The 25,626-nt window shown below is 38.3% G+C and overlaps 1 protein-coding gene across 1 annotated transcript in view; it reads right to left on the bottom strand.

The window, feature by feature from the left end:
- c20h8orf34 (chromosome 20 C8orf34 homolog) overlaps positions 1–25,626 on the bottom strand; it is an 82,641-nt gene that overhangs the window by 50,218 nt on the left and 6,797 nt on the right. Inside the window, exons 2-6 of the mRNA XM_030123561.1 lie at positions 7,166–7,310; positions 6,790–6,921; positions 4,619–4,738; positions 4,332–4,360; positions 1,300–1,463 (exon numbers count right to left, since the gene is read on the bottom strand). Coding sequence (XP_029979421.1) covers positions 1,300–1,463; positions 4,332–4,360; positions 4,619–4,738; positions 6,790–6,921; positions 7,166–7,310 — 590 coding nt within the window. The remainder of the gene's footprint in view (positions 1–1,299; positions 1,464–4,331; positions 4,361–4,618; positions 4,739–6,789; positions 6,922–7,165; positions 7,311–25,626) is intronic.

Raw genomic sequence — 25,626 nt, 5'->3', positions numbered from 1 at the left:
TCAAGTCATGTTTTCCAGATCAAATGCACTGACACCTAGGTAGTTTTTCCTGTCCCAATTTTGATCCTATTTTTGGCACCAATATTTTATTAGAAAATAATTAATTGTGGGATGGCACAGAGTAAGAGTATACTTTTTTTTTTCATTTATCTGAGGTCATCATTAGGTACATCCTGGGGGGAAATATGTCTAAATTTCTCTTTTATTATTGGTTCTAAAAAAGCTGACAATGTGCCAGGTACCAAAATGAACCCAGTTTCATAGAAGCACCCATATAACAAACCAAATCTTAAAATTCACTACTTATACAACCTGGCACCATAGCGTAACCTTACACATATACTTTACTAATGCCCTTATTTGTTATTTTTAGGCTTGGCCAGAAAACAGCTCAGAGGACATGAAAGTGATCAGACTCTGAAAACAGAAACTTAGGTGGGAGCAAGTTCCAAGTAAATGCAATTAGGACTTGATATAAACGATCTATTAGAAGAGCCAAGTACTCCTCCAGTTGATGAGAGAAGGAGCTGTGATTATTTTGGGATGCCTCAACATCCCAAACACACAGCAGCACTTGGCTTTTACCCTCCTCAGGTAAACATTCATTTGCACACAGAAAGTGAACCTACACATATTCCCTATCTCCCAGAACAGGCTCCTAACTAAGTGATTTCTGCCTATAATCCACCCATACAGTAACCTAATAAGATTACCACAGTGGGTATGTCAGCTCAGGCCTGTGCATGATTTATGGTTTTATATCCGATCCTCCTCTAATTAGTCACATCAGCAGCTGCCATGTAAGTGACATAAAAAAGTAACACACACATACACACACAAACAAACTAATAGTACCAGGATATTTGGAATGTAGATCAATTTGCAAGCAAAAAAAAAAAAAAAAAAAAAAATCGTAAAAGATCCCCAAGAGGGCCAGAAATTATTTAACAGTTTAAGACGTGATGCAGTTATATTGTCAAAGACAGGACATTTCTAAAATAACAAGCACAAAATTCCTTTGGCCTTGAGCGCACAGAAATGAGGTTAGCTTTAATTCAAAATTGGGTTGAAGCAGTATCGTGGCAAGCATGTTTCATCACGCCTTTGAAATGGGATTATCAAACTCATTCAGATGGGCATTCCTCAGGCAGATGGAGCCACACTTAGAAGTCTACCTCCTTTTTAAAGAGTCAACAATAGCTTTGTGAAGTTTCTGGAAGTTTTGAAACTTTTATTTAAATGATTCTCACACACACACACACACACAGATTTATAAATGTGTGGTTGCCAATCACCAACCTCCCAGCAGGGCTGCTGTCATCACTCCAACACACATCGTTTTTGCTCCGTGGTATGGGTGGATGCAGCATCTCTGCAGCTAGTGGGTCAGCATCCTCCTCCTCTCGGCCAATCCACTCCCCCACCACCCGAGGACGCAACACAGAGTTGTATCCTCCCAAGTTCTAAAAGAGAAGAAATGTCAGAATAAGGAGGACAGGCAGAAAGACGCAGATGCAGATGTAAAGCAGGTAGAGTCAAAATATTCCTTTGCATTTTTGCCCTTAAAGGCACTGACACTGCATTAAACCTCATATTGTGTTATAACTTTATCATTGTTGCTCACTCAATCCCCTTCAATGTCCCTTATCTGTGCATTATTATTATAATTACTCATCTGCACTACTCATTTTTAGCTCCGAACACTGAACATGCACATAGATATATTTCTATTCATGTTTATATCTTTTTCCCTCCTATATTTTTACACTTTTTGTCATATTTTGTATTGTTTTAATGTTGTATTGTGTGAGTTGATTGCATCTTCTTGTCTATTACATTTCAGTGCATTGTTTACTGTGGGTTAACCTGTAATATGGGTGCTTCTATGAAACTGGACATGGGGGCTAAAAATTCAAACCAGATGTAGACTAATGTTATGAAGCAAGTTTGGAAGAACTTTGGGTCTATTTTAAAAATAAATACTTACTGAGATAAAAGGGAAAATATTTTTAAGATAAAACACATTTTTATATCATTTTACATTATATTTAATACAAAAATCTGCATGTACCATGGTCAAAAACACACAAAAATTACACGTTACTATTTTTTTGAATATCTTTTTATTCTCTCACAATTATGCAAGGCAGAGTGTTTCACAAAAATGACCACTGTTGAAAAATCATTCACGATTCATTTGTGTTTAACTGGGCAGGTTCTGCATGTAATGCAAGTGAACACGATGGGTTACACACAAAACCTGGAATGAGACTGCTGATTCATGAAAAACCTGCATGTCTGAATTAGAAAAACCACTAGGATCAACAAATGTGTCAACAAAAACACAGTGTCATTATTTATAGCACTATATAAGACCATTTTCAAGCCATGTGTTCCAGATCAAATGCACTGACACCTAGGTAGCTTTTCCTGTCCCAATTTTGGTCCTATTTTGGCCCCAATATTTTATTAAAAATTCATTAATTATGGGATGGCTCAGAGCAAGAGTATACTTTTTAAAACATTTATCTGAGGTCATTATAAGGTACATCCTGGGGGGAAAAATGTCTAAATTTCTCTTTTATTATTGGGTCTGAAAAAGCTGGCAAAGTGCCAGATACTGAAATGAACCCAGTTTCATAGAAGCACCCATATGACAAATAAAAAACAACGTAAATTTGTATATTTAAACTTTATATTAACAGTAGAAAAAAATATTCACAATAGAAATTACACAACACAATCTGGTTACGCTTTTTGCAGTAGTATCAGTATCTAAAGAGGAGCAGCTGTACTGTTTGAGATCTGTTTCCTTCCAACTCTGCACCCAAACACAAACCAGTCTACATTTATCACACTGGTTAGTACAAAAGAAAAGATATGTTTGGTTGTCTTTGACTAAATCCAGGATAGTATTAAATTCTATTGTCTCGGCATGATCGGAGCAGGTATTTAGCATTCATTTCCTGTTTCCTGTCCTGTCCCCAAGAAAAGAAGGCAAATCTCTGGGCCCAGAGCCAAGGACATTGGACATGTACTGCTGCACCGAACAAAAAGTGAAGTCCTGTCAAAACATATGCTGTGTATCTCATCCAGACCCATCATTTCCAAATCGCTCCATGCATCTCCAGCCTGGGCAGCAGCTACACTATTGTGCTGAGAGAGAATTGGGGCCAGACGAAGACAAAGAAAGAGCTCTGACAAAGCTCCTCGTGTAAGATTCACGGTGAAACAGCAAGGGAGAGGGAAAGATGGAGGACATGCTTATTGAAGTATTACTCTCACATATCACTCCCGTGAGAAAGAGGTTCATCATCACACAAAACAATGCACTGCTCTGTCAACCAAGTGAAAGTTATAAAACTTGGCTTTCATTTTTTATGGGATGAGTGACGCTGCAGAGTGAAGCAGCATCTCCACAGAACTAGTCTGAGTATGTGAATGTGCAGGTTCACAGTGTAGGATAAAGGAGAATCTAGCTGCAGAAATGGAATTTAATAGTTTCATTTGTTTCTGAGAATTATTGTGCTGTCATTTCCTTACAATGAATAATTTATATGTTACAGAGGGAGAGGATTCTACTTATAAGCTAAGAATGGACAAACACCGGATCTGCTACAAGTCTTTCATGCTTTTACTGGCCATGTACAAAAAGGAGAGAACAGGGAAACGTTACCAATGAATTCTTAAAGGGGCCATACTTTGCGAAACCCACTTTTATTAGTCTTTGGTATATTTATTTGTGTATTTGGACCCCAATAGTTCAAAAAGTTGGAATTTGAATCCTCCAGGTGCTGCAAAGCTATCTTTATATTAATTCTGGCAAAAATCAAGTGGATTTCTACAACCTGTTTGAATTCCTGCTTAATTTGTTACGTCTAACTAGTTACGTCACGACATTTGCACATATAAGGTCAAGACTTCCGATGAACATTTATCTGAGTACGCCATACTTGTTTGGCAGGAGCAGCGGTTGTAAAAACTGAAAATATGTCCAAACTTCGAGCCGATTACCTAAAATGTTCAGTTGTTGTTAACAAACATAAGTGGCTGAACGGGACAGAAAGCATGGTCAACAACCTGGAGGGGGTTGGGGTGTGAAGTAGCTCATGTGCATTTAAAGGGCCAGCGCTCAAAACGACCTTTCTGGTGTCATTACTCAGAAATAGCGTTGAAGATGGACCTGTGGAGTTGAATTAATGAAGAATTCAGACCCAAGTATAGCATTTACAGTTTATGTAGACCACAGGAAAATGTTTTAAAATGCATAATTCCATTTAAAAAAGCCAAATATCACTCCTTTAAACTAAAGTGTCAAATTACTGGTTTACCTGGTCAAGCTCATCAGAGATGGCGATACCTATGGAGAGAACAAAATGGTTTAAAGCAAAAAACAAACAAACATTAATACAGTTAAAAGTCTCAGCTTAGACCTCTTTTGAGAATGGTGATGAGCTTTTTAAGATTATCTGCTTGAGCTGTTATCCTTTCAGGTTTAAGACTGACATTTACATGAGGCTTAACATTTAGATTGTGTTCAGTTCCGTAGGTTAAGATGTATTAAAACTGCTCAGTGTGATGTAAGCTGTACTTTGCTGAGCTGCAGCCGTGCACTCACTGCGTGACAGGCTCTCCAGGGCCTTGCCCAGCTTCTTGCTCTCCTGCAAAATGTGGTTGAGCTCATCAAAGTCGCGGCTCTCCCTCCAGTCCCAGGAGGGGCATTCGATTGATCGAGGCACTGTGCATCACAAGCATAGGACAAAAACACAAACATAAGTTATGTCTGTTCTCTTGAAAGCACCATCAATAAATTTTGTCAAACCTTTGGCAAACAACAAGAATAACATGCAAAAAATAATACAAATAACAGGACTGTAATTTGACCTGTCCACACCACAGATTGATGCACTGTTTGTTTAACCAGGGTTTTGTGATTTATGGCAGGATCCAGAAAACTGAAAACGTTGGCATGAAAAGTCAACATGTCTCATCCAGAAGTGGCTACAGGCTGGGGGACAGTTTCTGTCATTCTGTGTGATTAGCATTCAAAATAACTAAAACAGGAGCATGAAATGACCCATATACTGCAATGACATCCTACCAAGTCCTCTAGCAGTATCTCTCAGCTTCGACATGTTGGTTAATTTATAATTGCTGGATTCAGACATTATTCATAAAAAAACACATATCCTTTTATAGGAGAGGGATTACTTGTAGTTCATCCATATCTAATGTTCTTATGTTCTGACGCTGCTAAATATGAATAAACATGAAAACCACTGGGTTGTGAAAAGATGCCAAACATTGTACTGGTTGTCTTCCCAGCTACAGGCCACTGTCCCCTGACATGTTACATTGGACATAAAGCGGAACAAATTCCATGCGTGTTACAATAAAACATGTACTGTATGATGTGGGATGACAGGTGCAGAAAGTATGTGTCGCTGCTTGTTTGCATATACACACACAAATAAATTAACTCAATAGTGAATGTTTGACAGCACTGCTGCTACAATCTGCCATCCTCTACCCTTGTTTACCCTGACTAAGCTGCTTGGCATTGTAGCAACCAACAACACAGAGGACAAGTCTGTGCCAAATCCACACTGGAGGAAAAAAAAAATTGTTCATTACTTCCGGCAAAAAGTGGTTCTCTGTCCTCAGCCTGCTTGGTTCTGTGTGTTGTGTTGCTACTGCAAGGGGCTGAGTTGTTTCTTAATAGCCTAGATTAAGGGTTAAAGATTCAATTCCAACTAGGGCTGCGCATTAAAGCAACAGTCGACTAGAACCAAGGCAGGAGCACATTAACCCTTTGCCGAGCCGTTCACATATTCTCATAAGGGAAAAACCTGCGTGTTACAGGAAGGATTTGGCTCATTTACACATAAACTTCAGTGTATTTATGACAGCTGTTGTGCTTCTTGCTATGTTGTACAATAATTATGAGAGACAGTTCTTTTGATTTAAATTTTCCATGAGCTCTGCACACCAAAACACCCGTGCATGTATTTTTAATGTGATTTGACTTAAAGTGTAGCTTTGAAGCATTCATTTCTTGAAAGACAAGGAGTGATGCCACTAATATCACTCAGTTAAACACACTTCTATATCACAATCATCCCTTCCTTTATTGTAAGTTCTCCCTCTGACTTATTGTCTGGTACACACTTCATATGCTCATGCTGATACCCATTTCCTCTTGATTGCGAGCAATGCTTCGACAGCAGTCTAAAATAGATACTGCCTGGCACTGACAGAGTGCAGTGCTAAATTATTGAAGTAGCCTTTGGCTCTGTGGCTATTTGACCTAGCCTCTTTGTCTCAAGTGTCATATTTCACTATAAAATCATAAGTACGGTCATTTATTACAAAACTTCAAAAGTTACCATCAGAAAAATCTTCTCATCTGCATATCTTTAACATTAATAGAAGAACTTTGTGAACAATTCATCCTCGGAGTGTGCAGTTCTGCAGTGATAGTACAGCCTTTATTTAAAATGTGGCACTCCATAATGAACTCATTTGCAGGGCTCTGGAAAGCCCGTAACTGGAAGGAGGATGCTGGACTATACACTGTGACTAACTTTAATTAGATATAATTATATCAAATTAAAAATGGAGATTAAAGGCAATGGACCGTGTAATTGGGATACAACCGATAAAGCAGGTATCAAAACTGTGCAGTACTACATTTTCAGTTTGACTGTCTATGTGTCTGTGTGTGCACCATGCGATCACAAGAATCTGGACTTCGCTCATAAGTGCTGATGGCACAAAAACAAAACTTACAAGACTTTGACTCTGGGGATGGAGGAGAAATACTTGACACAGCCAGGTCGCTCTTGGATTTCTTCGGTTTCTTCGGGTGAATTTGCCATGGCTTCTCATAGTTGCTGTACTCCCTGCGAGTGTTTTTGTTTTCTAGAAAAGACATTGACAGTTTCTGCTCAGAACTCCTCTGCGTACACACTGTAAGTTTAAATTCAGGTCAATTTTGCTTTGCAAACTCTGTTGCACATGTTGTGGACTAATGTTGCCTTTGAGGCGATGTCTAGTATTTATCATTCAGGATACCATGGGTATTGTTGGGTGGAGCACATGCTGAGAAAAGCACCTTATTATGCATATATGTGCATGTTTTAGAGGTTTAGGTGTGTGTACTGACCTGGAGAGCTTTGAGCCCACAATGCTGCGGAGCCAGAGAGAGCTCTGTGCAGTTTGCCAGGGCTGTCTTGCTTGGTCTGCAGGTGATCAATGAGAAAAGGGATTGGATGGTCTGGAGTCTCAGTTATCAATTTGGTCATCAACTCCTACAGGAGCAGAATAAAGCAGAGATCAGTGAGACAGAGGATTGTTAAAAAGAGTGAAAGAGTAGGACCAATGGAATATTCACCAGTAATGGACGGTGACCACCAATCCCTGCAAGAATCTTTAAGTATTCTGTGAGTAATTTAGTACAACAAACAGACAAAATAAAAGTTAAGGATAACATTGCTTGAGCCTTTCCCCAGCGCTTCAACGCAACACAAAAAATGTGTCAGCAAGCTTCAATAAAATCACTATGAACACATGAGGACATAGTGAAAAAGGAGAAAAGGAAGTAGACAAACACCACAGGCTTAATCAGTGTGTATTGAAGCCAAGACATGGATCATTCCCTAATGTTTTAAGAAATCAAATGAGCACAATCTGACCCATTGGACCTGATGAGCAGTGATTGGCAGGTCTAAAACCGACTCTTTGGTACCTTCTGGTTTTTAATTTAGGTTTAATAATGTCACTAAAACCACAAAAAAAGACTGTTTCTTATCCATACTTTTGGAAACATACACTTTTCAGTAATTAACTTGACATTGTAGTTTATTCAGTGACAGAGAAAGAAGGTGTAAAGTGGCCATGAATCGTTAAGTAGTTAGGAAGGTAATTAGATTGAGTATAGATGAGACACTGAAGAACAGAGGTAGTAAAAAGGACTGATGGAGACATGCAGCTAAAAAGGCTGAAAACACTGAGGAAAGAAAGAAAAGAAAGCACATGGGGAATCACAGAAACAGGTGCTGGGGGTAGAGGCCACATCTAACTCTGCATGCTAATTTAAAATCTGTCAGGCGCACAATGGGAATTAAGCATTAGTTTTGGCAACAATGCCAGAACTGATCATGTCTTTTTTGAGCCAATTTCAACAACAGTATGCAGTAAGAAACATGGTCCTACCTAATAACATTACTGTAGGTACAAATACAGATTCAACATAATGTGTAATGTTTTTGATCTGCAATAAACCAAACCTGTTCTTCTATCACAACAAAAAAACTGAATAAATAAATAAATAAATAAATAAATAAATAAGTGGGTTTACTGGGTCTGCATTTTCTGTGTGGTTATATGTATCAATGTTAAAATATTTTCCTTGTGGATTCTCACCAGAATGCACACTGACCACTAAGAAAAAAATGCAAGTTAACATAAGAAGGACTAATTTTTGTGTGTTAAAGCTGCAGTACTTGTAAATGAAGTACTGGCAATAATTCTACTCCTGGAGTGGACCTGGTGTGTTTAATACTGGAGAAAATCTGCCACATGACGCAGAGTAATCATAGGTGTTTTCAGAGACGTAGAGAATTTACATGTGACTGACAGCTGAAACTGTTACGGATCACTGTTAACGTGTCAGACATGAGGATTGTTCTACTCTGTGGTTCAATGCAGAAGCTTAGAAAAGTGTCAGAAACAGTATCACATCATCTATATTTTGTCTTTTGATTTGGAGTCCTGTGAAATTAAAGAATTTGACCATTGTAGTTACATGAACTTGTATGAATTTAAAGAAATGTGATCATTATATTAGTATGAATTTGCTTTAATTTAAAGTAACTTGATCACTGTACTTATGAACTTGCATGAATTCAAAGCAAATTGATCATTGTATTTAAATTAATTTAAAGAAATTTGATTACTGTACTTGTAGGAATTATTATGTATTCAAAGACACTTATACTTATTTTACAGGTACTGATAACATGAGATAATTTGCATTACCTGTCATGTGATATCGCAATTAGTAGTCATCATGACCTGTCCCATGTCTGATGAAGGGCTGTGGCCTGAAACATCTCTGCTGCAGTGAATAAATATTTTTTGGGAGCTCACAAGTTATGCAGACCTTATCTAATTTTTTCATCCACTGTCTTTTGATTTGGACCAATAGGCAAAAGGTGACAGAAGGTGCTTAGTTTCAATTTCTGTGTTGTTTTTTTTTTTTTTTTTCTTCACTGTAATTTCTGCTTCTGTGGCTTTAAGACATGGTTTCAGGGTTACAATTAACTAGTCAGTGGATAAGGTTTGGGAATACTTATGTCAGTGAGTGCCCTCATGTGAAACAAACACCTCTCTGTGTGCTCATTACCAGTCACCACTAAGCTTCTTTATGGGAACAACAAAGACCTAAAGTCCTGCCCCTTCTGGTGCTCCACATGAGACCCAACTTAAAATGAGACCCAATACAAACGGTGCTGAATGGTGTGGGAAACCTGTTTAACACATATGAGATTTGTCAACTTAAACACCAATTCTAAGAGCTAAAAGAGTTGAAGTTAGTAACAAAAATAGAGATACTTAGGTTAGAGTTCACCATTACAATAGACTGCGGCTCTTTTCTGTTAACCCATCCAAACCAACTTTTACCAAGACCAAATGAGGTCTTTACACCCCTGGGGAGGTCAATCCCAAAATGGTATACAGCTTTAACTAGCTGATCTTTTGTTAAAAGAAATCCTACAAGGCCTCACCAAGATTCTGCACAAACTCCTCCAAGGCTGACATGATACCAGAGCAATAACAAAGCACACTGCCCAAAGAACAGTGAGGAAAAAGGTATACACCACACCAACCTGTCAAAATATTAGTACAGTAAGTGTAATGAGTTGAAATTGTGCAACAGTCAAACTGCAGCTTTTCCTCTCCACTGGCTAACTACCGAACCATAAATCTGAGTGTCTAAACCCTAGTCTTCAGGCATAGTGTAGGTGGGACATGAAGAAAATCACTAACCCGGCCAGGTAACCATGAAATGATGACCCACCAAGGCAGTCATGGCAGTGTACCCAAAGCAAAAATGCTGTGGCCTCACTTATGCAAAAACCAACCAAACAAAAAAACAAGTCTAAGGTTGGACATCATTCTTATACCTACCAGAAGAGTCGCTCCACTCAGGTTTTTAACTATCACACCAGATCAGGAACAAAAAACAAATGATTTTTTCTTAGACAGGTGAGTAGCAAATGTTACTACAGCCAAGTATCGTGTAAATCTAGTCTAAGGTGCGGACAAGCCCCCATATGTTACAAACCTGGTCAATGAATATAATAAAAGACAATCCATATACTTCCCTGAACAATGAGATGCACTTTAACCAAATGCAACTCAAAATGCAGCATGTAGATGGCACATGTAAGTCATGTAATTCATGCTTGGGTGAGTGAGGCCAGTGTTTGAACCAAACAAAACCAAGGAACAAACAAAACAATACCAATGTGCTACCATGAAGCTAACAGGCTGCTCAGTCACACACAGAGAGGGAACACACCTGCTGAGGTGGCCCTTCTATAATCATAAGCCACGCCTTTAAAAGGTGTGACCAAAGAACAGACGGCCCACGGTCATGCACTCCAGGGACACTGGCAACTGGAAAAAAGAACATGATCGATACATGTCACAAACACCACAACACCAAAAGACCTCTTTGACAGTAAGGTGTAAATCACTACAAGTCTGGTCATGTTGACACTGCAGAGACACCTTCAGTGACTCTGAACAGATCATGGAGAGAGACAGTTACAAATATGTCACCTCTGCGTCTTCCAGGTGTGTAGTCTTTCTATTTACGCACTTTACATTCTGATAAGTCAGCAGTTTTTTCCACAAACTGCGACTTTGACTTATAAAATTACCTTTCAAACTGACAAATATAACTCAAAATCTCATGCCATTAACTGAAATAAAATCAAAAAGTAGGACTTAGTGGACAGCTGGACTGGAAGAGAGACTTTGGCTCTCTGTATGCAAGTCAATATGTACTGTTAACACTGCTTTTGGGAGTTAAATCTCCTTTTGGCAGAAATCAGGAGAAAACACACATGTGCTTAGACACACTGATAATCTATAAAGGTGGATAGATGAAGAGTGAAAATATCAAATGTAGGACAGCTGCTATGCTGCTTCTGGAAACAGCCACAGGATCAGCACAGCAGAGATGCACCTTGACGATATTTGGACGTTTCAGCTGTCAGTCATTCATTTTTAACCCCCGAGATACCCGCTGTGAAAAGATCTGTGCCTGGCCAGTATCTATTGGATCTGCCATCACCGGCTACATCTTCAAGTCAAGAGGAGTGCAGACATTTCCTCTCAGATCACGTAAAGTCCAATAACCTCAGAGGTTATGAAATTTTCCCTGGGGACACAAATAAAACAATATCTACTTAAGCTTTAAGAGCTGTTTTTAGATTTGGTTCAGCATATTGTAGTTAGGGTAGTTCTCTGGGAATAGAATGTAAATTAATGTCATTTCTGCCAAACAAAGGGAACTGAACATATGTGCCAGTGTGAGTGTGAGTTCTTCATACATACATATACCGCACATACTCAGCTGCGGCACAACAACACTGCTACAGCCCTTTACTGCTCGGTGGTGGGTGTGTGTTTGCCCTTGTGGACATATCTGCATGTGTATATGTGACTTAGAGTGTGTTTCAGAGGGTGGGGACAGGGAGACAGCCAGTGTATGTGTGTGTATATGAGTGTGTGTGTGTGTGTGTGTGTGTGTGTGTGTGTGTGTGTGTGTGTGTTATAGCTGGCTGGCCTTGGCTGTGCTGCGTGTGCTCGGAAAGCTAATCAGGTAATTGGTCAGGGGGACATTCCTGCCCAGCTCCAGCGTCTACAGCAGCTCTGACAGCAAACAGCATGTGTTATTAGCCACAGATATGTTTGACTTGTCACAGCATGTGAAAAAGTATACAGTTATGATAAAGCATCTCGACTTTTAATGGCAATGTATTTCTGCGGCGTGTGTCTAACAATTAGAAACCACTAATGATGCTGAGACGTTAAAACTTGTAATTACTGCTTAGTTGCTCCTGTGGGTAATTTAACTAACCTACCAACAGGAGGTCTATAAATGAAGGTAGTAATTTGGTACATTGCACAGGAAGTTAAACTAGCAGGACTCTGTTAAGTACCCCAGGATGCCAAGTCTTAATAGTTTTGGTGGGGAAGGGGTAAAGGAAAAGATGTGCCGTTCTTTTTATGGATGACTGCCGAGTGGTATTTTTTATAATTACGTTTCTCAATGGAAACCACACAGACACAGATGTGAGATAGAATTAGTTGGAGGCATGAAGTTAAACTAGTGAGTGGAAAGACAGATGAGAAGAAAGTGAAGATTGTGTAAGATGAATGTCTGTATGTGTGGATAAATATGCACTCAATCCACGTCTCTACTGTAAAACATTTGTGTACCAACATGTATTGATTGTAAATGCAGAAGCAGCTGAAAGGACCAAAGCAGGCTTTTTCCTCAGTGTCCTTCACCATCATCACAATAAGATCATAAAAAGGCATAGAGACTTTCTATAAAGTAACAAATCCCAGCTGTATATGCCCAGTGGATATGCATGCATCCCATAATTCAGAGCCACAACAGCAGGGCAAGGTAGCCATATTTGACATTTTCACTTTCTATGGTAATGAGGTGTTTTAAATAACTCAAGTCCTGTTTGATACACCTTTGTATTTTGCCGAGTAATCATATTTTTCTTGACTGGAACCAACATAAGTAAGATGTATGGACTTGAATTTGGGTCAGTATTTCTATATATAAGGTGATTTTAATGCCATTTGTTTTGGAGTAAGTTGTTCTGGTGAAATGGTTTAGCTAGCATACGTCTATGTGTGTGAGTACAGTGTAAAGCACAGGTGTCAAACATACGGCCCGCAGGCCAAAACTGGCCCACCGAAGGTTCCAATCCGGCCTGTGGGATGAATTTTTGAAATGTAAAAATTACACTGAAGATATTAACAACTAGAAAAGCACTCGGAGAGCGCAGACCTCCGCCAAGGCAGATCAGTGCACCCCCCCCCCCCCCCCCCCCCCCGATCACCACCAAAATTTTATCATTTGTTCCTTGTGCCAGTATCAACATTTCCTGAAATTTTCATCCAAATCCATCCATAACTTTTTGAGTTATCTTGCACACAGACAGACAGACAGACAAACCAATGCCGACAAAACATAACCTCCTTGGTGGAGGTAATCATGTTAAAATCTTTTTAGTTCATATTCCACATACAGACCACTACGATCTAAAGTAGGTCAGACCAGTAACATACTGTCATAATAATCTGTAAATAATAACAACTCCAAATGTTTGTCTTTTGTTTTAGTGTAAAAAGTTAATTCTACAAAAATGTTGACATTTACAAACTATCCTTTCACACAAATATGAACCTGAAATGTCTTAAACGATTGATATTTGCTTTTTTTTTTTTTTTTAGATGGAATTATGCATTTAAAAAAATCTCCTTGTGGTCTACATAAACCGTAAATGCTATGCTTGGGTCTGAATTCTTCATTAATTAAACCCCACAGGTCCATCTTCAACCCTATTTCTGAGTAATGACACCAGAAAGGTCGTTTTGAGCGCTGGCCCTTTAAATGCAAATGAGCCACTTCAGGCCCCACCCCCTCCAGGTTGCAGACCGTGTTGCTCTGTCCCATTAAACCAACAACTGAACATTTTAGGTAATCGGTTCGAAGTTTGGACATATTTTCAGTATATGGACTAAAACCGCTGCTGCTGACAAACAATTATGGCGTACTCTGAGAAATGTTTGTCACAAGTCTTGACCGTATATGGGCAAATGTCGTGATGTAACTAGTTATAGATGTAACAAATTAAGAAGGAATTGAAATAGGTTGTAGAAATCCACTCGATTTTTGCCAAAATAAATATAAAGATAGCTTTGCAGCACCTGGAGGGTTCAAATTCAAACTTTATGAACTATTAGCGTCCAAATACACAAATAAATGTACCAAAGACTAATAAACATGGGTTTAGCAAAATATGACCCCTTTAAGACAAATAAGGGAAATTTTAAAAAATATTCTATCTGCTACTGAATGTTCTGTGTATGTGTAGATCCACTGTGATCTGTAAGTTGTATTGTATATGTGTAAACGGTAAACTGAGGCATAATATTGTTAAAATTGCACTTATTTTTCTTAAGAAATTTCAGGTTGTTCATGTTATTCACATTTTTTAAGGACACTTTGTAGATGTAAACACTTTCATAATGTAATTTTTCTTTTTTCACTGTTATGTTAATGGTTAATGGCCTACTTCAGATCATGTGACCCCTAAACTAAAATGAGTTTGACACTCTGGGTGTAAGGGGTAAATTGATAGAACGGAAAGGGGTGTTGCTTCTGCATTCATGTACTGTAAACAGGCCAACAGGTGGCATGAGCAACTGAGCCATGCAGTCCTTATCGGCACAGATCTATTGTCGAGCGAGATATCTTTGTGCCCCAGGCAGTTTGGTTTGGTGGCTGTAATTGACAAGCTGTCAGCCAGCCAAGAGACATCCATGTCCTTGGAAGCTCTCAAGGACTCCCCCTGGGGACACTGGCAATCATGATACTCTGACTGACACTCCTTGCATCCCAGCAACTTAAATAAACACACTCAAATGAAAGCAGAAAGGGACCAAAAAGCCAGAGGGGGACGGGATGGCAAACTGCAAAAGTTTTGAAGGTCATATCTGGATGGAGAATTGAAGGACAGAGGGAGAAATCCACTGAGAAGTAGTTTAAAGGTTCTTGTTCTAGTTTTTGTTACCTCTGCCAAGGAACGGCGGGGGTTTTGTTTTCATCAGGGTTTGTTTGTTTGTTCGTCTGTTAGTAAGATAACTCAAAAAGTTGTGGACGGATTTTGATCAAATTTTCAGGAAATGTTGATTCTGGCACAAGGAACAAACAATTAAATTTTGGTGGTGATCGGGGGCGGGGGGGGACTGATCTGCCTTGGCGGAGGTCTGTGTTTTCCGGGTGCTTTTCTAGTTACCGTCATGATTATCACCATGGTTGTTATTGTTAGCAGTGTTGATATTTCCTTATGAGGGTCTTTGCCACCTTCTTCTTCCTTTTTCTCCCCCCTTCATTTTCTCCTTCTCTCCTCCCTCTTTTGTCTCCTTCCCCCTGTTCCTTCATGTCAGGTCTGACATCAAAATGTGGTTCAATGAAACTCAAAATAAAGACAGTAGAATATCAAGGGGAGTCTCATATACTTTATGAAGTTTCCCTTGGCAAAGCAAATTTGTTCAGCACAGACTACCTGCTGTTCTAATGCTGGACAAGACCAAAAAAAAAAAAAAAAGAAAGAAAGAAAAAAATGTTGAAAAAAAAAAAAAAAAGAAAGGGGTGAATGATTAAGAAAGTGAAGAGGACACTGACCGGGTGGTGAGGAAAGAGCAATCCAGAGTTTAATGCCTGATGACAGAGAGCATCCTCCCTCCTCAAATGTTCTTATAAGTATAAATCTACCTTTACAACCTCAAGGTGTATATATATATATATATATATATTTATTTATTTATTTATTTATTTATTTATTTATTTATTTTTTGTGTTTTTTTCATTACTGACCTTGACATTTGTTTTTTTGTGAAGAAAGTCACACAGGTTTGACACTGATGCAAACCCCTGTATTTGCCCTCATATTGACCTTCACACTATTTCTTACAAATCAGGAACATTCCAAGAATCAAACCTATGTTATCAACCAGCGACCAAAGATAACAAATCTACACCTTAATTTTTTCAAGCCTCAGTTATTGCGACGCTTCTCTACTTTCAACCAGGCTTTTCCCATCTGCACGTTGGTAAAATGCTCCAAGCTGCTAACGAAAGCCGACCATTATTCTCACATCACGTTAGTCTTTGATTTCCCTTCATTCTCTCCCCATGAGCTACAGAACTGACATGACTGTAGCCCAGTGCTCATCACAGATAAGGCCATTTCAGTTCTTCGTACAGCTCTAAATCTTCCTCCTGTTTCCCTATTCCACCTTTAGGCTTCACAGATCCTTCACACAAGGCCTGTTTTTCATACTTTCATAATCTCCTCAAAACCAATAATACTTTTTTTTTTTTTGCTGTTAGGGCTCCCCTTCTCTATTAGACCAACTAATCCCATAAAGGTATTGAAAAAGTCTCTCTAACCCATTTGCCCAGACTTGTTTTACCTGTAAGAGAAGTGCATCTTATCTATTTTAATGTATTTCTAGTAGTGGTCATTTCAATTCATTGTTTCTTATTTTTGGAGCTATATCCTTACCTTACTTACTGACCTATGAGTAAAAACCAGCATTTCTCCTACAAAATTCAAAGATGTTAGCAAGAAGTCTATGAGTATGAGGAAAAGAAAGAAAATTAAAATAAATAAATAAATGGCAAATAAAGTAAAGAAAATAAAGTCAATAGATAGACTCGTCCATAGAGGGTGCGAGGGTGCTGCCCCAATTATCTCACATAAAGAAGAAGAGGATAGGAATTACATAAAATAATTTTACAAAAACATTAATATTTAAAGAAAGGAGCTATAAATGATACAGCCAGTGAGGTATAATCTGCATTCAAGTATAGTTTTAAAATGTTATTGGTCATTTAGTGAGCAGTCAAGTGATGTGTTTCCTGTTTGGGGTGCAAAAATCTCCGTTTACCATAATAGACTCTTGTTATAAATGGCGTGTGCACAGTAGACCCTCCAATACAAGAGACAGGACCACCTACAGGAGTAAACGTCACATTCCGAAAAGAACCAAGACCTTCCTCAGAAATGGAATCAGCGAATCAGTTCATTGTTAAAACTATAGATATGTGTACAAGCTGCTGGATAGTTCAATGGGTAGCGCTGCTGCTAAAGGTGTGGGTGGCCAGGGTTTGAACCTCAGCTGGAGTGGCAACATACAGGGGTTGGACAAAATAATGGAAACACCTTAAAACATCAACAAAATATAATTTAATATGGTGTAGGTCCACCTTTTGCGGCAATTACAGCCTCAATTCTCTGAGGTATTGATTCATACAACTTGTGAATTGTTTCCAAAGGAATTTTAAGCCATTCTTCAGTTAGAATACCCTCCAACTCTTTTAGAGACGATGGCGGTGGAAATCGACGTCTTACTTGAATCTCTAAAACTGACCATAAATGCTCAATAATGTTGAGGTCTGGGGACTGTGCCGGCCATACGAGATGCTCAACTTCATTAGAATGTTCCTCATGCCATTCTTTAACAATTCTAGCTGTATGGATTGGGGCATTATCATCTTGAGGTGAAGGTGTTTCCATTATTTTGTCCAACCCCTGTAGACATCTTTTAACCCTTTCTTTGATTTTAAATTTTTTCAGTGGCATGCAATCTACTCACACTGCCCATACTATCAGTGGAAAAGACACTTGTCAGGGACATGTCTGACTTTAACAGTAGAGTCATGGAAAAATGTGCATGTTTAAAGGATAGACGGGTGAAATTTGCAAATAAAAAAAATACATGACTCCCCCCTCCTTTGGTAGATGGATATGTGATATCATATTTTCCTTAAGATTGAAAAGATTAGATACACATTAAATGGATCAGTGAGGAAGTTTGATGTTGTATGGCATCATTTTATTTCTTATGTAGAACAGCTGACAATGCACCTTGACTTTGGATAATGTGTGCTGTGTACAAAGTGATCGGGTAATTACACAGTGAAACCTTCTTGTTTTGTTTTGTGGCATCTTATACCTTTGCTATATGTCTCAGTGTTTGTCTTACGTTTTCTGTATGCTTGAAAGACTTAATAAAAATACAGTGATAAAAAAAAAAATACATGACGGAAAACACATACTGTGTATTTTCATTTTAATTTAAATTGATATTTTAAAATAGTGGTGGTATATGGTAATAGAGTAATCCAAAAATGACTTGTATACTGTGCTCCATCAAAAAATAACTTCATCAGCCATCACTGGTAGTAGTCGCTTTTCCATTGAACATCTGCGCAAAACTTTGCCAATATTTATTAAATGTTGAAAAAACAGAAGTACGTAATGTTGTTTTTTCCATTAAATCACAAATGCGATGATTTGTTTATTTATTATCACGAGATGACGTGAGAAGTCATTCCATAAACATGACAATGAACGTAAATATGGTGTTGATTTACAGATATATTCATTATTATTATATATTGCCCCTCTATCTCGTACTAAATTTAAAAATGATTGGGTTTCCTGGTGTGTCCACACATACCGTGACATGTTTCTTCTTCTTCTTCACTTGTAATGTGTGTCAACATCCGGTTTTTTAATTCACCTGACTCTAGTTGCGAAAAAAGGTCTTTTCATTGCAGTTTTGCATGATATACCATTTGCGCTACGTCCGAAAAACCACCTCTTGCAGCGCAAAAACTTTTAATCGAAAAATGAAACTTTTGGCAAAAGTCGTTTTTCTATTAGGTAAATTTTTATGCGCAAGTTATATTTGCGCAATTTGAAGGTCAATGGAAAAGCGACTAGTGACATTGCTGAAAACATTTCTTTTATGTCAACTAGTCAGTGGTTGAGTTTTCACTGTTGCTGTTGTAGATTCCTTGCCAACTGTTGAAACATTAAGCCACATACAACTCTTTCTTAATTTTCTGTGATGTCCATGGTCCTTCAAAGCACTGTATCCATACTTAACTACCAAGAAGAAGTGACACATGAACAGCTCAGTCCATTTACTGTATGGATGTGTAGCACATTGAAAAACTGAAGCAAAATATGGATTTTCAATTTTCACATTTTTTATAATTAACAGCAACCTAGAGTCGAGAGAGCGAACCTTTGATTAGCTATAAAACCTGACACCTTCTCTGCATGTCCTTGTATTAAAAAACATTACATTTAGCCAATACTCCTTCAAGATTCCCAAGAGAGCTCCTCGTCCCGCCGCCTGTAGTAGAGGCCATGTGCCGCCATTGATTTACCTGCTGTTTGTCAATAAAAAATGGCACCACAAATCACAGGTTATCTGAGGTGAAGGCCGTATGTCTGTCCGATATGTCTCATACACAGAGAAAGGTCATTATTGGAAAGAGAAAAGAGAATGATGTGAAAAGCCAATTTAGGCAAAGCTGAGCAGAGAGAGAGAGAGAGAGAGAGAGAGAGAGACTGGAAGTGATCCAGACCTTGAATAAACACTCACACAAGAACATAAGAGATCATGCGGAAGAGAAGACCATGGGAGAGCCAATGTCACCTGACCAGGCTGGCACTACCGGATAATACTTATCAGATGAGATGCTTTTATCTAAATGTCTAATAATCAGGAGAAAGATCAACCTAATTCTGACGACTGGATAATAGTTACAGTTATTATGTGTGTCTGCTCTGATAGTTTAACCCAGAAAGAACCAGTGCTACTTTTGCGGTAATTACAAACATAACATGCCAGCACTTGAAAACCTTCGGCCTTCAGTCCACGCCAAAGTTTTTGCACATACGGACAGATGGAGGACAAACTGATGATGATAAATAAATATTTCTCTCTATTTAACCTTTCTTAAGTGTTTTATTATCGTATATTATGATACTATCCTTTGCATTTTGCATTTTTTTAAAAGTGAAAATCAGTTGTTTTCCTATATTTAATTCACTGATCATGTAGATGTTCATAAAAGTTCAGATTAAAGTTGAGGGCTATTAGGTCAGAAATAGAGAAAACTGAAGAAAAAGTGACTTTATCAGCAAATATACTATCAACTGAACATAAAACACATCCACTGTCATTTATCAAACTCCATGGCGTTTACTGGTGAATCAGCGTTATAGAAGATGACAGTGTTTCCATGTTCATTATGGAGCCTCAGAACATCCAAATGGGTCATATCTGATGACCATAAAATGACAACAAACTGCATTTTACACCAATTATTTACAAATATTGATAGGTTTAGTGTATCGGAAGTTATTAAATATTTTAGGTCGGTAGATAATTTAGGTTGCCAGTGGCTGTTTGGGTCTTTTTGGATTAACACAGAGGCATGGCCAGATGAGGAGGGGCAGAGCTTGCTATCCCCCCAAGGACAAGGACTGTCCCCCTGTGAAATGTCGTATCCAGCCTGCCTTGCCAGAGCTGTAGGGCCCCCTGTGCTTGCACTAGGAAAATGAAAGATACAGCCACTGTGGCTACATTAGTAGAAATGAGTGTAGCCACAAAAAGCCACAGCCAGTCTGGGTCCCTGCCGCGGGGTGCGTAGCAGGCTGCGGCGACAAGCATAGCTCCCCCGGGAAATTTTGGGGAAAATGAAGTCTTTTTCCTGCATTCTGGTGCATTTTGAGCTTAAAAATATGTTCAATCTGGCTTCAGTTTCATACAAAAAAAAATCATAAAAAATGAACTTAAGTCAACATTTTCATCTAAACTATTTTTATTTCTAATCTAATGTATAACTAAACAATAAATGATAGACTTATAAATACAATTATTCTGACCACTGATGCTCATGAGATTCAATATGAGATTCAATATAAAATAAATTTACCAGTGAGACATGATTTATCATAAAGTCATTTGGTAATTAAATATGGACAGATATGGACTCTTGAAATTATTTCATTTAGACTAGACAGTATTCCTGCCCAGACTAGAATGTACATGGACTGATTACTAATTTAAACTTAGATATCTCAGATAATTGACTTCTTTTCAACTATTTGACTTTTGAGTACTTGCCGATACCGAATACCGATACTAGTACTTAATAATCCCATTCTAGTTCTTAGTTCCTTTTGTAAATGTTCTTTATTGTCGTTGTCATTAGTCTGACTGGAACAAAGTGCTGCTACTGACATTTAATGTGTTGGAATGAGCGTTTGTCAATCAATCCACCAGGGGGCGCCACTCGTAATTAACCATACAGGACAAATACCACAAAGAAGAGTAAAGATTTTGAGAAGCAGAAGAAGAAGAAAGTCAGTAATAACAATCATGGAGATGACAGAGGCAACACTAATGTGATACTAATATTGCAGCGTTTTCGCTGGTAAGGTTTAAAAGTGAAGCTTCAGCAGGAAGAGAAAAGAGAAATGAGAGATAAGTTTCGTTTTCACTTGAACGAGCAGTAACTTCCCACAAGTGACGTGTGCAGTGTGAATTCGTAAAAAATCAGAAACGTTCGGGTGAGTTCAATCGCTCTCGGCAGCGCTCTTCAGTAGTGGAGACCGCATTTGTTATTTTCCTTGGTTATCACGCGGACATTTTCGATCAGAGATGTAAGTTGGTTGATTTTACTAAAAAAATACCTTCGCCACTGTGGTTACACGGGTTGAAAACAACTTCACCAACCGGGAAAATGCATTGCCAATGGTGATGTGGCGATAGGCTAGTGCAAGCCTAGGAACCCCCCCGGTCGTCCGACAATCATGGACACCTGCACCCCCACCCAGCGCTGACAATCACCCCTCCCCTCTCCCACATTACTTTTCTGCCCCCACAAACAAGCTAAATGCCCACCCACACATGACATTCTGGTCACACCTTTGGATTAACATCTGTAGACTTTGTTCTGAAGACCCTACCTTCAGCTCGGAAAAACAAGCATTTACAATATTCTCTACTTTGTAGTAATAGGATTACACCATTAACTGCACAAATGTTAACTATTTTGTTTATGACAATGATCATCACTATGTGAATGAATTAGTTTGGTGCGAGTAGAAGTGAATTATGAAGACAAATGTGACATCCAAAAAGGGCGGAATAAATCAGACCATATTAAACTATAAATTACAGTCTAGTCTTAGGATGTAGCAGTTCATCAATTTACAGACCACCGCCTCAAAAGTTCCTTCATTTTCAATGTGTGCATGTATTTCTGAGCTGTGAGTTCAGGGCAAGCTCTGAAGTCAGGTACTGGTACAGGTACAGGTACTTGTACTGGTTGATCAGCATCATCTTTTTACTCTGTTGGCTTCTATCTCTGTGACTGGAGCAGGCAATTACATCTATGCAGGCGTTCACACAGGCATTTGAAGTGTTCACCCTCACTGCTCCCTCCACAACCACAACCTCCTCCTTTATATCTGTGACTTAAGCCTTATTTGCACAGTACTAGTATTACCTGTGGACCTCTGTCAGTGACTGTAATCCTGCACAAATCTGCAGTGTCACAAATTTATGAAGGAAAAATTCCACCACACATGATATATCTCCTATTCCCTGTTCCCTATTTCAGCAAACACACAGGTCCTGTGATTAATATTAGTCCCATACAAATCGATATCTCTGTGATTTGCAACATATTTTTGTTTCTGCCTCATATTTTTGCCTATTTCCTGGTCAAGGACATTGGAGGTTGTGGTGTAAATGATAAATGAAAATTATAAAGTGTTTTTGAGTGCTGGTATAGCATAGGTATTTACAAAAAGCAGGGGAATATATTAAAATCAACCCATAAAGACCCAGTGCTACTTTTGTGACCGTTCCCATATGATTTTTCCTCTGTATTTGCCTATATTTATCCCCATTTATTGTAATATTATCCTCTGCGCTTTACATTTTTTGAGTGAAGATCATGTATTTTCCTATGTTTAATTCACTGATCATGTAGATGTTCTTTTATGAGGTTGAAGTAGAGGGTTATTATATCAAAAACAGAGGAAACTAGACCTCTGCCATGGCAGATCATTGCCCCCCCCCCCCACCCACCCACCCGATCGCCACCAAAATTTAATCATTTGTTCCTTGTGCCAGTATCAACATTTCCTGAAATTTTCATCCAAATCCATTCATAACTTTTTGAGTTGTCTCGCACATGGACAGACAAACAGACAGACAGAGAAACCAACGCCAGCAAAAACATAACCTCCTTGGCGGAGGTAAAAAGTGTCTTTTTCAACAAAATCTATCATTAACTGAACAAAAAACAAGCATCTCCATTCACTGTCATTTATAAAATTACATGGGTTTTACTGGTGAATCAATGTTGTAGAAGATGACGGTGTTTCCACGGTAACTATGGAGCCACTGGACATCCAAATGAGTCATATCTGATGACCATGAAAAGATGACAAACTGCATTTTACACCAATTATTTACATGTATTGATAGCATTAGTGGATTAACAGGTATTAAACAGTTTATATCCATAGAAGACTTTGGATGCTGGTGGATGTTAAGGTCTTCATGGGTTAAATGCTTCAAGGTTTTTCCTCTGCTGATCTTTCTTGCTCAGTCAAAATCCTAAATTTGTCATGTTTGCATCTTGTAATACACTGTTGCCCATAAAGTTGGAATAATTTTGTTTTCATACACATTCCTCTCTTTATTCCTATTTATGCACATCAGTAATCACCATTGACCACGTGCAATGATTACATACTGAGTCCCAGTTACATTGTATCTATCAAGAATAGATCACATTGTCACAATGTGTCATGAGAAGATATGTTACAAGATACAGTGACGTATCCACATAGGTGGATTATATTTTTTTCATCAATTGTATTGAAAAAGATGATACTTGAGCATTGGAAATCTACCTACGCACCTTCATTGTCACACTGGAAACGAGAGCTGAGTTATTATTTGAACATAGAAAAGGTAATACCCACGGAAAAGAACAAATGAACCCATTTTGAAATTATATGGGGAAAAGTGTTAGAAAAATTGATAATGTAAAAGGAAAAAAAGTTAAGGTACGAGGATGTTGAGGTTGAGCATGTTTGTGGGTGGAGGTTAATTTGTGTTGTTATTGTGAATATATTTATTTATTTATTTATTTATTTATTTACTTTGGGGGGTTTGCTTTGTTGTTTTTTTGCTTTTTCAAGTTGATTTTGTGATTGTTGTTTTGGTTTGTTTGTACTCATTAAGAGTATATGTCTTGGTTTAGTGGACTGAAAAAGTTTAAATAAAATCAAATATATTAAAAAAAAAAAAACCCAATGCATCATGAGAAGAGATTAAAAAAAAAACTTTATTCCAACTTTCTAACTGTTTTTAACTGTTTCTCAAGTCAGATAACATATAGTTTCTTGTAAAGAAAGAGTATTTTTGTTCAAATAAAGCTTTGTGCTCACGTCTTGCAGCCAGAAAACAATCCATTAAAACTGTAAACTGTCCATAACAGAAAAAAATATCAAGATTGATTTTTTTTTTTTTTACCCATATCACCAAGCACTAACTGAAAGAGAAAACCTAAATCCTTCAGAATAGCAAAATCTCAAACGATGATGAGATGGATGGCATGTATGACAGCTACGGAATATTACATTTGCCATGCTTTCAACTGTTATCTGTAAGTGGAGAGCCTGTCCTTGACTTCAGAACAGGGAAATAATGTTGGTAAAGTCAGACTTGATTTCCAAATGACCAACGGTCCACAGGTTATATTAATCTCATACAAATAGGGCTTTAATTATGTTTATTTTTAGAGATTAGCTCTGTCCGTGGAATGCTCACCTCTGCTTTAGATCCATCAAACAGGATGATTTCCACCACATCTAAACTTAAAACCATCTAAAGCAGGGGTATCCAATCCTGGTCTTCAAGGACCAGTATCCTGCATGTTTTAGATGTATCCTTCTTCCAACACACCTGATTGAAATGATAAGCCTATCATCAAGCTCTGCAGAAGGCTGATGGAAGAGGGAAACATCTAAAACATGTAGGATACCAGCCCTCGAGGACCAGGATTGGACACCCCTGATCTACAGCAACAGGTCAATTCCAGCTACTGTGACGAAATGAATATATCTTATGACAAACATGCAATCTCGGCTCAACAGCTGAACAAATAAAAGGTCACTGTCAAGCTTCTCTGTATCACATGATCAGTTTCCCCACATCAGCAGCATGACTATCAATTACACACAGCAGTCAGCAATCAGGATCCACAGGCTATAAGTGGACATGATAACTTTATTAGCATGCACAATAGTAGCAGTATTCCTCTGTGTGTGTCTTTCCTGTACATGCACATACAAACGCCTACCTCCACCTTATGTCACATGCTAAAACCTCCTCATACATTACTCATCCTGCTGCCTGATCTCTCAGATATCCTTTGCTTTCCCTCTTCACCCTTTCCCTGTACTCCCCCAGGACCGACCTGGCCTCAGGCTGTGTGTTCGGCTGCCTGTCTTGTAGTAATTACTCTAACTGTGCCTGAAGGAGTGCTGCTTTAACCCATGCATGACCAAGCCTCTATCATATCAACCCATCAAATATGATAATCATCAGATCTAAGTAGGAATAAAACATATTCAGAGGTGTTTTTTTTTAATGGGCTGCAGGTGTCTTTTCCTTTATCGTGTTATTCCAGTCACTCACTTGCTCTTTAATTTGTGACTTTTAATGGTGTTTATTCTCATATTTGCTTCCCCCTTTACCCAACAAGTCATTTCAGTTTCCACTTGATGTCATACTAAATCTACAAAAGAGGAAAATGCATATAGCTCAAATTGATTACGCTTAATTTTCTGATGCCTTCAGTTTTTAGTCGTTAAAAGTGGTACAATAATACAAAAAAAATGACAGTAA

This window comes from Sphaeramia orbicularis, chromosome 20 (genome assembly GCF_902148855.1).
Source record: "Sphaeramia orbicularis chromosome 20, fSphaOr1.1, whole genome shotgun sequence".
Lineage (NCBI taxonomy): Eukaryota > Metazoa > Chordata > Actinopteri > Kurtiformes > Apogonidae > Sphaeramia > Sphaeramia orbicularis.
This window is presented reverse-complemented; position numbering and strand designations above follow the sequence as displayed.